The sequence below is a fragment of the Blastomyces gilchristii genome, assembly GCF_000003855.2.
Source record: "Blastomyces gilchristii SLH14081 genomic scaffold supercont1.2, whole genome shotgun sequence".
Taxonomy (NCBI): domain Eukaryota; kingdom Fungi; phylum Ascomycota; class Eurotiomycetes; order Onygenales; family Ajellomycetaceae; genus Blastomyces; species Blastomyces gilchristii.
The window spans coordinates 1945048-1961832 of record NW_003101681.1 but is presented as its reverse complement, the minus strand read 5'-3'; the positions used below and the strand labels follow the sequence as shown (position 1 = coordinate 1961832).

Below are 16785 nucleotides of genomic sequence, written 5' to 3'. Positions count from 1 at the left end.
TCATCTTAATCTGAGCTAGTTTAATACTTATAAGATATGAGTAATATACACTGTTAATCTTCTTAAGACATCTCTGTGACTACTTGAGTTATTAAGAAGAGAGAGCTTGAGTGTACTAATACTGTCATAATTTGAAAAGAATTCAAAAACTTTCTACTGAATCAAATTAAAGATTACTATAACTGCAGCTTTACAGTAACACAGCAGTTCAACTTATTATATTAATAAGATAATAAGAATTCTTTTAATTTTAATACAAGATTTAAAGAATATTAAGAGAAATTAACTGATAATTTGAATCAATTAAAGACATAGTTTTATCTCATAAAACTGACTTATAAGATACAGACAATAATATCACAGTATCAGAGTTTATTAATTAATTATACTGAGCTTGTTAACTTAGCTTTCTGAATCTATTTAAATAATTAATACTCTGAGAAAAAGACTAATAAGATCTCTTCTAAGTAATTAATAATAAAATCTAAATAATACTGTAACAGCTTTAGTATAGAGAAAGTAAAGAAGAATTTCAAGTATTTTAATTCTTCACTCACTGTGAAGAAATATTAAAAAAGATTTGATAAAAATCTCTATTTTAACTGCAGAGCTGATGATCACTATACTAGTGATTATAAGAAGCTGAAGAAGAAAAGAAACTGAGAAGATATCTTCTTAAAGTTAACTTCTCTTCTGATAAATATATTCATAGAAGATAAAGAAGAGAAAGAAATAAAGAATTAATAATTTTCACATCTCTGAGTTTATATTATAATTATAATGAATACTCTGAATAGAGAGATATTAGTAAGATACCTACTTGACTCTGAGATAAATACTAACTTTATATTCTATTTCTTTTCTTTAATAAAGAGTTGAAAGAAGATAGACTTATCAGATCATATAAAATTTATCAATAAAATAAAATATCACTATTTTAACATAATTTAAGCAAAGTGTATAATCACAGACTTAGAAGAAATCTTCAAGAAAAGCAGTCTACTTCTTTATACAGTTAATATTATAGATGAAAACATTATTCTAGATCTTCTATAATTAAGAGAAAATAATTCTCTTATTAACTGAGTTACTCTGATATAACAGTATTATCTTACTGATGAAGAGACAGTAATAGAGAAATCTGAAGAGTTTTATTGAAAGAATCTTGAGAAAAAGATAGAGTTAATATACTGTATAGCAGATAACTGAGACTTGAAGATAGATGAAGAAGTTATCACTCTCACTATAAAATTAACAGTAGTATCTGTTATTGAAGATGAATATACACAATATCTCTTTACAGATTATAAGAATGTCTTTTCAGAAAGAGAAGCAGTGAAGTTTTCTAATATCAAGATATAATATAAGATTTATCTTGAAGATGATGTAACAGCACTGTACAGATCTCTTTATAATTTATCTGTAAAGAAATTAAATGTTCTGTGTAAATATCTTGAGAAAGCATAATCAAAGAACTGAATATATTTATCAAAGAGTTCAGCAGAGACATCTATACTCTTTGTACTTAAGAAGAATAATAGACTATATCTATGCATAGATTACAAAGGTCTTAATAAGATGACAGTTAAGAATCACTATTCATTACTGTTAATTGATGAGATAATTAATTGATTATCTGAAGTAAAGATATTCTTAAAGATTGATATACAGAATATTTATCATAGAATCAGAGTTAATAAAGACAATGTTTAAAAAACAGCTTTTTATACTAAGTACAGTAATTTTGAATATCTTGTTTTATCTTTTAATCTTTGTAATACTTCAGTCATCTTTCAGATCTATATAAATGAGACACTGTAAGGCCTTGTTAATATCTTCTATATAGTATACTTAGACAACATTCTAATCTTCTTGAAAATGAAGAAAGAATATGATACTCATGTTTAAGAAGTATTAAGTCACTTGAGACAGTATCAACTCTATACAAATACTGAAAAATGCTCATTCTACATGCAGGAGATTGATTTCTTAGATTATATTATTAAGATAAACAGCATTTCAATGAACAGAAGCTGAATCTCTGTTATTGAGAACTGATCAGCACTGCAGACATATTATAAGATGCAGATGTTTCTAGAATTTGTGAATTTCTGCAGATAATTCATCTATATATATTTATAGATTACTATCTCTCTTACAGATCTGTTAAAGAAAAGTGTGAAAGACAGAATAATGAAACTGTTTATTCTCACTTAAGATATTATATAGATATTTATAGAATTGAAATAAGCTTTTACAGATATTATAATACTGAATCACTTTAATTCTGACTTATTCAGTCAGTGTGAGACTGATGTATTCAGAAATGAAGTCTGTGAAATCTTTTCACAGTTGACATCAGAGGCCTTTCAATATTGAAAGAATCAGAGAATAATAATCTCTGAGAATACAGATAATAAAATGTCTGTGAGAGAAGGCTTTTTTACAAAGTCTATAAGATATTATGAATAAAGATCAGTAATCTTCTTCTTCAAGAAGTTATCACTTACATAGAGAAGATATGATACTCATGATTAAGAGATATTAGTAATTATTGAATTCTTTAAGATCTGATAATATTATCTTCAGAGTAGTAAGTATTTAGTATAAGTTCTCACTGATTATATAAATCTGTGTTACTTCTTAACAATAAAGAGCTTGATAGAATATCAAGTCAGATAAGTGAAGCTGCTTTCAGAGTATAATTTCTATATCTGATATTATTCAGATCAGCATAATCTCACTAATATATTATCTAGATAGTCTGATTATAATATCATTAATACAGAGAAGAATTTTATAAAAGAATCTCTATCATCACTGCAGAAGAAGCTGACTGCAGAGAATTAAAATTCTCTGAAGCTTGAGAACAGTGCTGATAAGACAGCTGCATAACTCAGTATAGAAGATAAAAGAAAACCTGAGTTCTCACAGAGAACTGACACTGAAGATTATAAGCTTTTCATATTATATCTTACTATCATTGAATTGATAAAGAATAAAATAGTCTATAATCTTTCAATCTAACTACTTTTGAAATTCATTAATAAGTTATAGAAGAGAGATATCTCTACTGCAGCTTGAGTTCAGAAGTTGAAGAAGAAAGAATTCAGTTTAAACTTGAAAGAGACAGACTCTGAGCAGAGCAGTGCTGTTAAGAAATCAAGTCACTGATAACTAGAAGAATGTAAACTTCTACTGCTAAATAATTCAGTCTTTATCTCTTATAGCAGAGTAATATGTCAGAAGTTATTAAGAATTCATTATAATAATTCTCATATGAGACACTTTGAGTTAGAGAAGACTGAGAAGCTTCTAAAATATAAATATATTTAAAACAAGCTTTAGACAGATGTTAAAGAGTATATTAAGACTTATAATATCTATCAAAGAATAAAAATTCTGCAGTATAAGCAATATAATAAGTTAGTATCACTGTCTGTTTTAAAGAGTTTATAGTAGAATCTATTAATGAATTTCATAGTTAATCTGCTAAAGTTAATAAGAGTCAAAGAATATAACTCAATTTTAATTATTATTAATTACTTTATAAAGATGATTAAATATATCTCTACTTATAAAAAGATTAAAGCCTCTGAATTAACTGATCTGTTTTTAGATATTATTATTTATAATCACAGTACTCTGAGATCATGAATCTGCTGTCTCTAAACCTGCTGTCTCAAAACCAGCTCAAAATCCTGAGAAAACTGAGAAGAATACTGCTCATGCCTCTATTCATAGAAAAGTGGAAAAGAAAATGCAAAAAGAGAAAAACTTTCAAATCTCCAGAAATAGAAGACTTATTCTCAAAGTCTCAAACCAGGACATTCTGCAAAGAAACAAGCTAAACTCAAATCTCATTTTCAGAATCAGAAATAAAATTAATCAGCAGTTCTTTTCTCAGTTGATGACTGATATTGAAGTTCAAAAACCAGTTATAGCTTCAATTGAGCCATCATTCTTTGGAAACTCTATCATTCTGACTACAATGCCTGAATTCAGTGCTGAATTCCTTATTCAGAATGAGAATCTCTGGAAGTCAGCAGTAGAATCTTTGCTAAACACAACAATTCTATCTGAAAGAGATGAAAAGTGGGGCAAATTCATTCTTCATGATATTCCAGTTGAAATTTTTGACTGTGAAGAAGGAATGCTACTTCTCAAAAATGAATTGGAAGAATACAACTTCATTCAACTGAGAAAGGAGCCTGTATGGCTAAATTCAATTGAGTTCAGACAAAGCAGGAGAAATGCCTCTGTTCTAGTATATACAAAAACACTTGAACAGTCAAAGATCTCTGAAGTAAGAGTAGCAGGTTTGAAAATGAGAGTTCATGAATACAAAGACTCAAGAATGAATCTCAAAGCTCAAACACAGTGTTCAAACTGTCAAAGATATGAACACTTTGCAATCTCATGTTTTAGAGACTCAAAATGTGCATTCTGTGCCAGAGATCATAAAACTAGTGAGCATAAATGTGAAACATGCTCAAAAAGAGGTGAAATTTGTCAACATACTCTGCTTAAGTGCTCTAATTGCAAAGAAAAACATGCATCTAGCTCAAAAGAATGTATGTTTGCTCCTAGAACTCAAAAGAACTGGAGAAAAGATGAAGCTCAAAGTCAATCTAGAACTGAAGAGAAGAGTCAAGCCAGTAAACTCACAACTGCAAGCTCAAAAAGAAGAAACTCTCAATTATCTAAGTCTTCAAACTTCAATTCTCCAGTGAAATGTAAACAGAATTTGAATCCTCAAACTCCTGTTAAGATTAGAGAATTGAGAAATGACTCTGGTGATAAACTAGATATAATGCAAGCAGTTGAGATTCCTACTTTTCAGAACAGTTATAATCTACTATCTGATGATAGTGATTAGATTCTTCTCTACTCTCTTTTAGTATGAATATACAACAAAAACAACAAAAAAAGTTTAAAAACTCTTCAAAAATCACATTTATTCAAAATAATGTGGATAGAAACTCAAATTGTATTTATTCTTGTCTTCAAATTGCATTTGAATAGAAAGTTGATTTTGTACTGCTTCAGGAGCTGAATTTTGATGCTGAGCAAAAATATGTCATTTCTCATTCAAGCTACTACTGCTTTTTACCTCAAAAGTCTGAGATAAAGTCAAGAGTAGTGATCTATGGAAGAAAGAGATCAAGATATCAATTTAATCTAAGATTTAATATCATGTCTGACTCTGATATTCTGGTGAGTGATATTATAGATAAAGAAAATGAGTTTGATACTATACAGCTCATAAATATCTATAATGAAAAGTCATTGAAGGAAAATAACAATATCTGGACAATTGATAGAGGATTTCTGAACATAACTCCATCAAGAAACTCTATAATTGCAGGAGATTTCAATACACATCATCCCTGGTGGAATTCAGAATGCAAGAGAGCAGTGAGAGCTGATAATCTGGTTGAATGAACCTTTGAGCATTCAATAGATTTGGTTAATAAGTCTGATCAACAAACATTCTTTAGAAAAGGCATGAAATAGAAGTCTATTATAGATCTAACATTCATGTCACAAAATCTAATAGAAAGAAGACTTGTAAACTGGTTTATTGATTCAAATGAGACATCAGGATCAGGTCATGAGATTATTCAATTTAATATTGAACTGAGTGAAAAACAAATGAGTGAAAATCCTCTTCTCTCTAATCAGTATAACTTTGAAAAAGCGGATTGAAAAGCAGTTGAAGAAAGTATAAAACTGTTAAAATCTGAAAGACAGAATGAGCTATATTGGAATTCTGATCAAGATATCTCAAATGAAATGCTTGAGAATAGAGTGAAGCTTATTACATCTATTATTCTAACAAGTGTTAGAGATAATATTCCAAAAAGAAAATCTTCTGAGTATTCAAAACCTTGGTGAAATGAGAATATCTCATCTAAAAGAAAAGAATTAGCTACTGCTAGAAGAGATTGAAAGAATGATGTAATATCTGATAAAGAGTTCAAAGCTGTCAGAAATGAATATTTTTCAGATATTAAAAGAGCTAAAACAGACTGCTGGAATAAATTTCTTGAAGAAGCACAAGAAAAGGAAGTTTTTAAAGCTTTTAACTATACTAAAACAAGAAGTGTAGCAAAACTTCCAGCTCTAGAATATGAGTTTCAGAATGAATCATATACAGCAAACTCTTTTGAGAAAAAATGTCAAGCTTTCATGAGAATTCTCTTTCAGAACTCACCAGATTCAGATTCAGATTCAGAGGAAGAGAATATATCACTTCTCAACTACATTGATGAAAATGACTGGGAATGGCCTGATCTTACACAAGATGAATTAGAGTCAGCTATCTTCTCAAGTTCTGTTAAAACTGCTGCAGGTCCTGATTCAATTAATCACTTGATTATTCAAAATACATATTCCTACTTAAAGAATGAGTATTTTGAGCTCTTTTTCAATCTCTTGAAAAATGAATATCATTCTGAATGCTGGAGAGAAGCCACTGGAGTGATTCTTGCAAAACCTAATAGAAAAACTTCAATTCCTAAGTCATATAGAGTAATATCTCTATTGAACTGCCTAGGAAAGGTTTTAGAAAAGATAATAGCTACTTGACTATCTTTTATAAGCTCTATAGGTGATTCTCTTTTATTCAGTGAATAAATGAGAGATAGAAAACAGTGTTCTGCAATTGACACTGTTCTCTCAGTTGTTCATGATATTCAAATAGCAAAGCATGAGGGTCTGGTCTCAACTGCAGTTTTTATTGATATAAAAGAAGCATTTGATCATGTTTCAAAGTCAAAGTTAATTCAGACATTGAAGATATTAAAACTGCCACTTTCTCTAATAAAATGGGTTAACTGTTTTATATCTAAAAGAATTATACAACTCTTCTTTGATGGAATGAAACAAGACAAGACTGAGATAAAAATAGAAGTATCACAGAGGTCTTCAATCTCACTCATTTTATTTGCAATATACACTGCATATCTATTCAAAAATAGAAATATGAGAATAGTGTGATCTCTGAGTTATGTGGATGATATTGGTCTAGTCTACAGCTTAAAAACTATCAAAGAGAATTTGAAAGTAATTGAAGAAGCTGCAAAGGAAATCTTTGTTAGAGCAGATATCAATCAAATTCAATTTGATATGAATAAAACTGAGTTAATTCATTTCTTTCCTAGATTCAATGAGAAAGAACTATCTCTAACTCTTTTAAATAGAGAGATTAAACCCAGTGTAAATGTCAAATGGTTAGGAGTATGGTTAAACTCCAAGTTGAATTTTAAATATCACATTCAACAAAGAACTGTCAAGGCAGAAAGACTATTGAACAACATAATCAGACTATTAAATACAGAGAGGGGTCTATCCTTCCAGGCTATGAGACAGTTATATATAGCCTGTATTACATCAGTAGCTGATTATGAAGTTCAAGTTTGATGGAATAATCAAGGGAATTTCACTGAACTCTTTCAAAGTCTGCAAAACAGAGCCTTGAGAAGAATTCTGAGAGCATTCAAATCATCTCCTATTAAAGCAATGGAAATTGAAGCTTCAATTCCTCCTTCTGCTATTAGATTTGAAAAGGCCTGTATGAACTATACTCTGAGAGTTGTAAAGATGAGCTCAAATCATATAATCAGAGAAAGAGTCTCTTCTTCATTTTCATCAATTAACTCTGGAAATGAACTGGATTGGAATAGATTTCTTGATTGGAATGAAAATAATTCTTCAAAGAAAATGTCTTCTCAACTGTACAGACTATGCTCTCTGATTAAAAATCAATTTTCTTCTTTAAATATTGAAAAAGTTGATCATGAGAAGTTATCTCTCTGGAGAAAAAAGCTTGAATCTCTTATAGACTTACAAATAAGTGAACTATCAAAAGAGAAAGAATATGAACAGCATTTGAAGAGAACTTCTACAATCAATATAAAAGACTCTATTCTGATTTATTCAGATGACTCAAAAAATGAGAACTTGAATAGATTAGGCGCAGGCATTGCTTATACTGAAGATAATATTAATTTTATCTCAGATTTCTGGAATCTAGGCTCTGAATGTGAAGTCTTTGATGCTGAACTATTTGCAATAGTGAAAGCTTTCAAACTCATTGAAATAAAATCTCATAAAAGAGGAAATTATTTGAAAGAGGCATGGATATTCTCTGATAGTCAAGCTGCTTTAAAAAGACTTAGAAATAGTCAGATTCATAATGATCAAATGAATCTTGAACTGATCTTAAACTCTGTTTTAAAAATTCAAAAGAGAAGAACATCAAAGCTGAGAATTCATCTGCACTGAGTTCCTGCTTATATGAATATTCATGGCAATGAATTGGCTGATTCAGCTGTAAAAAAGGGTGCAGAATTAAGCAGATCTATTCAAAAAATTGTGTCCTGGTCTTTTATAAAGAGAAAAATAAAAGAATCTTGTTTAGACAAGTGGAATGAAAGCTGGCAGAAACAAAAGAAGAGTATACATTATTCAAGATTTGAAACAAAACCCAAGTGGAAATCTTGTTCAATTAAATGTAAAAAGAAAATATTCTCATCTATAATACAGCTGAAACTAGGACATGGCTATTTCAAATCTTATATACAAAGATTTGATGATAGATTTGACTCAATAGAATGCTCATTCTGCAATACAAATGAGAACCCTGAGTATATTATAATACACTGTGCATTATACAATAGTCTCAGAGCCAGATTGAAAGAGAAGTATGATCTAAATCAATTAAATATGAGATTCTTATTCTCAACTGAGACAGGAATTAAATACTTAATAGACTTTCTATCAGAAACTCAAGCAGCTACAAGAAAATGGCTAAATTCAGAATTATCTGAATATGAAGAGGAGGAAATCAATCAGATATAGTCTGTTAAAACAGCTATACACTCTCTTTTAATAATTTGTTTTGTTATAGTCTCTCTTTACTTTATCTTTTTCTGTATCTTTTCCTTTCAATTTCTTTCTATCTATCTATTTAATGTGTCTATCTTTGAGACTGTGTTCTTTCTCTCTTTTCTTTTGTCATGATATTGTCAAATGGTTTCAAAGTATTAAAAGATGTTAAAACACTGCAATTTGTAAACAGTTTTTGTATTCTGGGCTGGAATTTTCTGATTTTGCATATCTGAAATTGATGAATGTACAATAGTTAACTTTACAGACATAGAAAAAACCCTGAGAACTAAAGTTCTCAGGTAGATGTCATAGTCTCTGACTGCATACATCTATAATTGAAGAATAATAATAATAATAACTCTGAGATCATTGATAATAGATCAAGAATTTCTCTTTATCAGTAAATACTGATCAGCTTTTTGCTATTATCTTATAATAAGACATCTTCTCAGCACTGTATTTCATTCACAGATAGATAATCAGACTGAATATTAGAATCAGACATTAGAATAGTATCTTCAAGTGTTCTATTTATATTATTAGAATGATTGACTTAAACATCTTCTAATCACTGAATTTATATATAACAATGTAGAGAATACAATCTTAAAAGTATCTTCTTTCTATACTTATTATAAATATAATTCTTCATTACTAAGTGATATCATGAATAATATTTTAAAAGAGAGAATAGATAGTCAGAATATTAAATAGATACAGAGAATAGAGTATCTCTCAGTATTAGAAGTAAAAGTGAGATTAGAACTTTTAAATAAAATTTATAAAAAGACAGTGAAAAGTATTCACTGTACTTAGAAGTAGTAGATAAAATACTATAATTGAAAACATCTTTTAATAAAGTTCTTAATAGAAGATTAAGTGCTACTTTTAGTAAAGAATATTAAGATAATAAGACTGTGTAAGAAGCTCAGTAAGTAGTGACTAGAATCTTTTCTAATAATAAGAGTGATGAGTAAGTAGATATATAAGTTAAAATTACTCTCAGAATTGAAATCAATTCATTCTATTTTTCATATTTTCTATTTAAAGCTCTATAAGTAATACTCTGAGATAAAGCTGTCTCAGTTGAATGATATTGAGATTGAGAATAATATTAAATATCTTATGAAGAAAATATTAAATAAGTGAATATATTATAATAAGCTTCAATATCTTGTTAAATAAGAAGATTATTTATTATCAGAGAATTCATGAGAACTGTTTAAATATTTGAAAATACTGAGAAAGAGATTACAAGCTATAAGACAGTTAGTAGAGACTATCTTATTATACATCAGAGATATTGAGTAAGAAATACTGCTTAAGACTTCTCATTTTTCTTAAAGAGTTTTTTAGAGATAATTTTACAGTAATGAACTGATATCTTGTGAACTCTGTAACACTTTTCTTCTATTTTCTCTTAAAGAATTTTTAGAAGTTTAATAAGACTATACAAGTGTAAAATTCCTGAAGCAGTTAATAAGAAAAGAAAGAAATATTTGAAATTAATAAAGATTAATATTATTAATTTATAAATTACTACTATTCTAATAGAGTTACAGCTCACTGAAAAAGTAAAAAGAGAGATCAGAATCTACTTATCAATAATCACACTCTTATTAAACTTATTATTCACTGTTGAAGTCTTCAGTATTAGTATCTTTATCTGCTGAGAAGTTAGCACTGTAGTACTACAGAGAAGTATACTATAGAAGAGTATAAGAGATACTGAAAGTATTAACTTATTAACTTATAAAATATCTCAGTTATCTACTTCAACTGAAGTAAGATTCTCTTTAATTAGTAATTAATCTTCATAGTACTTTTCATAACAGTGCTGACTGATCTCTTCTTAGAGTTAGTTATTCTGAGATATTTTTTCATCTCAGAGACTTATACTTTCATCTTCTTTTACAGATAAGTAAGAGAGATCTTCTCAGTCTTGATAGAATTTATCAATACTTAAAGCTTTAAGATTCTTACTCTGTACTACTTAAGTATCTGAGCTTCTTATTAGAGCTGATATAATATCTTTCTGTGAGAAAATACTTACAGAGAGACAGGAGTTATTATTACAGATATAATAAAAATAATAAGAGTGAGAGAAGAGACAGATGTTATAAGAGACCTATATTAAATAGATCAGTATTATATTGATAGGTCTTATTTAACAAAGATAAAAACATTAGAGAAGAAAAGAAAGAGAAAGTGCAAGAATCAGCAATTGAGATGAATATTTATACACATATATGATAACATACGCGGTGGCGCTTCGGGGCGGAAGAATATACACACATTTATAGTGACTGAGAATCAGTGATCAAGAATAGCTGAGAATCAAAGCATATATATTTGAGAATGAAGTGATTGAAATCTGTGAAGTGTAATGAAATAGTCTATATAATTGATCAGGCGCAGCTCATCACATTAGTTCTCTCTTTTCAGAAGCAGTTCTTATCAGTCAAGAACTGCTGTTTCAGATAACATGAAACTCAGAGTTCAGATCAGTTAATTATAGCTGACTTATTTCATAAGATATTATTAGCTGCAGCTGTGAGATCTCTCATTGAGAATATTCTTAATCTCTCACTTAAGCTCATTATCTTCTTCTATGATGTCTGGTGACTGTCAGTTAGAAATCAGCTGAGAAGAGAATGAATCAGTGATAATACAGCAGAGTAAGCTTATATAAAATATATTATGAATTTCTGATAATGTGTCAAGATAATAGTTGTGACTATCTAGAACTTCTATCACTTTATATCTGATATGATGATAATCTAGTATACAAGATAAATATATGATTTATATATTTTTAAGATTCAATTATATCAGATCTTCTATCTTATATTATTCTATAAGATCTCAGTGAACATTGATTCAGTTCTCTTAATCTTGTTTCATAGTTGCTATGAAGATCTCTGCTCAATCACAGACATCTCAGAGCTTTATTACTATATTGTTAATAATCTGAATTAAACTGCAGAGATTCAGTGTGAACTGTGTAATCTCTAGAAGATTCAACACTTTCATATAATATTCATATATAAGAAAGAACAGACTTATATCTGTTGAAATAACATCTCAACTGTTGATAGTGATCTCTGTGTATAGAAGAAGATTATGTCAATCATCTTATAAGTAATTACAGAACTTATAAAGATAATTCTTTACAGTCTGAATTATCTGTTCTGATGCATCATCAATCTCAGAGTGATAGACAGTTGACAGACAGTGTATAATCTTGAGAACTTGATAGATTCTAGTTCAGAGAGTGCTTATGAACTAATGACTCTGATCTGATACTATGAATCTCAGTAATTTATATATCTGATAGAATAAGCTCTGTAAAAAAGCTTCAGTGACTTGTTCAGCATTTATCTTATTACAAGATTTTAATATTATATCTTTACTTAATTAATTCACAATAATCAGAATATTTCTATAACTCTTACTCTTAGATAGATTGATAATAAAGTCAATTACTACATTTTATCAGATTCTATCAGAAACATTAAGTGATTTCAGTAGATCTTTTCTACAGTTCTTTCATAAGATAATAAAAGAACAGTGATTACAGTTTCAGATGAAGTATCTGATACTGTTTAATATCTCAGATTAATAGAACTCTCAGAAGATCATTCTATACAGTTATTCACAGTCTGAATAGTCAGTTATATACAAATCATGCATCTCTTGTATTATTCAGATGTATAAGAGTTCAAAGTGAGAGACTCAGCATTGTTTATGAAATTATAAAGTATTATTATCATTGATTGAATATTCTGAGATGTTGATTCTTACATATAATTCTGAGAAAAATCAGAGTGCTTCTTATCATACTGCTTCAGTGAGTGTTTAAAGAAGTTTATCAGTTTAAGCTGCTGTATGCCATAGCTCATCTAATGTAGATTTGAGAGAAGTTGAGATATCAGTAACAGTTCTAGTTAGAGAAGCATATATAGTGCTGTGAGCTGTTTCATCTTGATTAACTAGTATCTTTGAATTCAAGAGCTGATGCTCTCAGTTCATTCAATGAGTATCTATTACATTGAATGATATATTCTACTCTCATTGTAAGAGAATATCTGTCATCAAGTTCTGACTGTCAGAATGATAGTTTATTGTAAAATGAAAGCAGCTTAAGAACTCAGATTATTACATCTATTATTCAGTAAGTTTATAAGTAGTTATGAAGTATTTAAGATTCTTATAATCTGTGACTATCTTAAATTCAGAGATACTTCAGAGTTCAGAGTCTTATTCTTCTAAATAGTATATGATTATAAGAAGTTTCTTATCATAGATCTTATAATTGCATTCAGCAGAACTCAGTTTCTTAGATATAAAGATATATAATTATAAAACATCTTCATCATTATATTACAATATTGTTTCTTCTATTATATAGTCAGAGAAATCAGCTTCAACAACTGTTTTATAATCAGAATTAAATATTATTAGTAGAGAGATATTAATAAACATCTTCTTCATCTGTATAAATACAGCTTCAGTGTCTGTTAATCATTGAAATACTAAGTCTTTCTTAGTAAGATCTGTAAGTAATCTTATAATATCTGAGAAGTTTTATATAAATCACTGATAGAAGTTAGTAAATCTGATGAAGCTTTGTACATCTTTCACAGTATATAAAGCTTCTCATTCAAGAATGATGAAAACTTTCTCAGAATTCATTTAAATTTTCTTATCAGCTTCTATAATAAAACTCAGATACTTGATACTCTTAACTTCAAAATCATACTTATTAATATCTATCAGTAGTTCTGCTTCTTGTAGCTGTTGTAATATCTTTTATACATGTTCTTGATATTCTTTTCTGAATTCATCAATGAAGATGAGAATATTATCTAGATAAACAGATACAAACTTATCAAGAAAATCTCAAAGTGCTTAGTTGATATACTTCTGAAATATACTGAGAATGTTAGTCAGTTCAAAGAATGTAACTATTTATTCAAGAGACTATAATATATTTGAATGCTGTAAGTTATTCATCTTCTTCAGTAATACAAATCTTATGAAATGCAGCAATGATATTTAGTTTTATAAATTATTAAGCTCATCTGATCTGTACTAGAGTTTCATTGATGAGAGATAAGAGATATCAATCTTTCTTTATCAATCTATTCAGATCTTGATAGTTCATACAGAATTGAAGTTCTTCATCTGATTTCTTTGTAAAGAGAATAGAGACTGTGATGAAAGAGTTACTAATGTGTATAAATTCTTTATTCAACAGATCATTGAGTGTCTTTTAAAGAAGAAGAAGTTCATCTCAGAACATGTTATAAAGAGAATCTTATAATAATTCAGAATTCTTATCATTCTTTTTCTCTAACTTAATACTATAATTCACTTCAGAATCTTGTAAGAAGAGTATATTTATAATATTATCTTATCAGAAGACATCTAGATATTCATAATATTATTGAAAGAGTTTTATATAAGAATCTATTATTATAATATAGAATAACTTTTCTAGAGTCTTTTTAATATTAATCAGACTGATGAAATAGATTGATATATAATTCTACTATCAGTGAACTTGTCAGTGACTCTATCAGTGATTTTAATAATGACTTCTTTTTCAGAGTATTTTATACACATTGACAGAGATCTGTGTCAGGTTTATAATCTTGTGAATATCATCTTCATAAACTCTATCATTGTTAGAGAATATCAAGCTTCTGTTTCAAGTGTTTAATAAGATGCCTTGTTTAGATAGTCAGATAAGTTCTAATATAAGATTATAATTAAGATTATTAACTTCATATGCATAGATATCTTCATATTAATGTTCTCTCACATCTATAATCAGCTTCATCATGTAATAAGTATAAATATTCTTTGAATCATCAAATTCTGTGAGAAGTCAGAATTTTAATAGAGGAATATACTGAAGATTATAATATCTTACAACTGAAGATTTTATTATTGTATAGTGATATAGACTGCTGTCTATTATAGCTTTTATATTATACATGTTATCAATTATAGTAGATATAAGAATCACATTTATTATTATCTTCTCTTCAAATTATTGTCATCTGACCTCTTCAAGCTTCTGTTTATAAATTTAAATAGAAGTTAATCTTTTTTCTGTTTCACTGAGATATTCTTATAGTTATCTTTCAAATCTTTCTTCACTGTAATGTGATTAACATGAACAGACACTGATCTTTCTCTTAAGTGTGAAGATACATAGATTGATCAGTAGTTGAAAGCAATGTGTTCTGATCAGTTACAGTTAATATACACTTTATATTGATATTGATCAGTGACTTCTTTGAAAGTGATCTTAGAAACTCAGAAGTCTGTTTAAACAGTGAAAACTCTTGCTTATATATAGATATTTAAATCTATTCAGTTTATAATATCTGTATCATTGCTGTTACTTCTCTTTAGTGCAGATGTATAAGTGACTGAGATGTAACATCTATCACTGTTCTGTATACTCTTGAGCTTGATAAGACAGTCATTCAATGTCTGAAGCTGTGTGCAGAAGTCTTCATAAGTCTGGTCTTTATCTACACTTATAAGAGTCTGTAAGAGTTTGAAAGTTAATATCTTCTTAAATATACTAATCTTCATTCAATTCTCTCAAGATTGATTATCTGCTTCTAGAATCTTGATATTGAAGTCAGAGATAAATGTTATAAGAGAACTGTTTCTCTGTCAGATACTCTATAATCAATCTAATACTTTCTATTGTATGATAGTGTCTTAAAACAGAATATCAAGATATTTCATAATATTATCAGATGTTCTTAACACTGATTTACATGCTTTTATTTATGAATGAAACTTCTGTTTCATGTAATTCTTCAATTATTCATTAATATATTAATCTTAATTAATTAATGAACTGATGAAATCTTTATCTACACTCAGTTTTACAAGTATTTTCATTCTTTATAATAAGTAGAGAGTGAGATCAGAAGTATTGAAATATATAAAAGTATCTAAGTATTCTTTCAGCACTTTTATATTTGATTCTGTAGATGTTGAAATTATATGAGTTACTTATTAAATCTCTTCATATTGAAGTTATTGAGTTGTATGTATATCAGCTATTTATTATTATTATAATTTCAACATTACTCAGAGTCACTGTGATATTATATCTATACTTACATTCAAGAGTTTCATATTATTGTTAGATATGATTATATCAATTATCAGATATATAATATCTGTGAAAGTGTAATTATATTCTCATATATCTGAGTATCAGAACTCTCAGATCTTTTACTGACATTCTCTTATAAGATTTTATTCTCTTTATAAGATCTTGTTACAGAGTCAGAGTGACTGATGAGCAAGCTTCTATCTGAGAACTTAATATTCACTTAACTGTTTGACTGTTTCTCTATTTTTTACATATTATTACATATTCAAATATCTCTTGATAAGTAATCATTTCTAATGAGAAGATAATATGTGAATAATTATTTTCTAATAAGAAGATAATGAATATTTTTATAGTATAAGAGATCTATACTGAACAGATCAGTATTATATTAATAGATCTTATTTAACAAAGATAAAAACATTAGAGAAGGAAAGAAAGAGAAAGTGTGAGAATCAGTGATTAAGATGAATATTTATACATGTATGTAGTGATGTATGCAGTGAAGCTTCAGAGCGGAAGAATATACATGTGTTCATAGCAGCTGAGAATCAGTGATTGAGAATAGCCAAGAATTGAAGTGTACATGTTCAAGAATGAAGTGATTGAAATCTGTGAAGTGTAATGAAATAGTCTATATAATTGATCAGGCGCAGCCCGTCACATAAAATTATATTAATCTGTTAATAGAGCTTAACTGATTCAAACTTATAATCAGATTAAGTGATTTGAATTGTAAT

General features: G+C 28.2%; 1 protein-coding gene across 1 annotated transcript; it reads left to right on the top strand.

The window, feature by feature from the left end:
* Positions 1–3991: 3991 nt before the first annotated feature.
* BDBG_16298 (uncharacterized protein) lies at positions 3992–4879 on the top strand (the record flags this gene model as incomplete). The annotated part of the gene is made up of 3 exons (XM_031724282.1): positions 3992–4213; positions 4371–4574; positions 4601–4879. 3 exons carry the CDS (start codon positions 3992–3994, stop codon positions 4877–4879), a joined length of 705 nt encoding a protein of 234 aa, XP_031576267.1.
* Positions 4880–16785: the final 11906 nt, after the last annotated feature.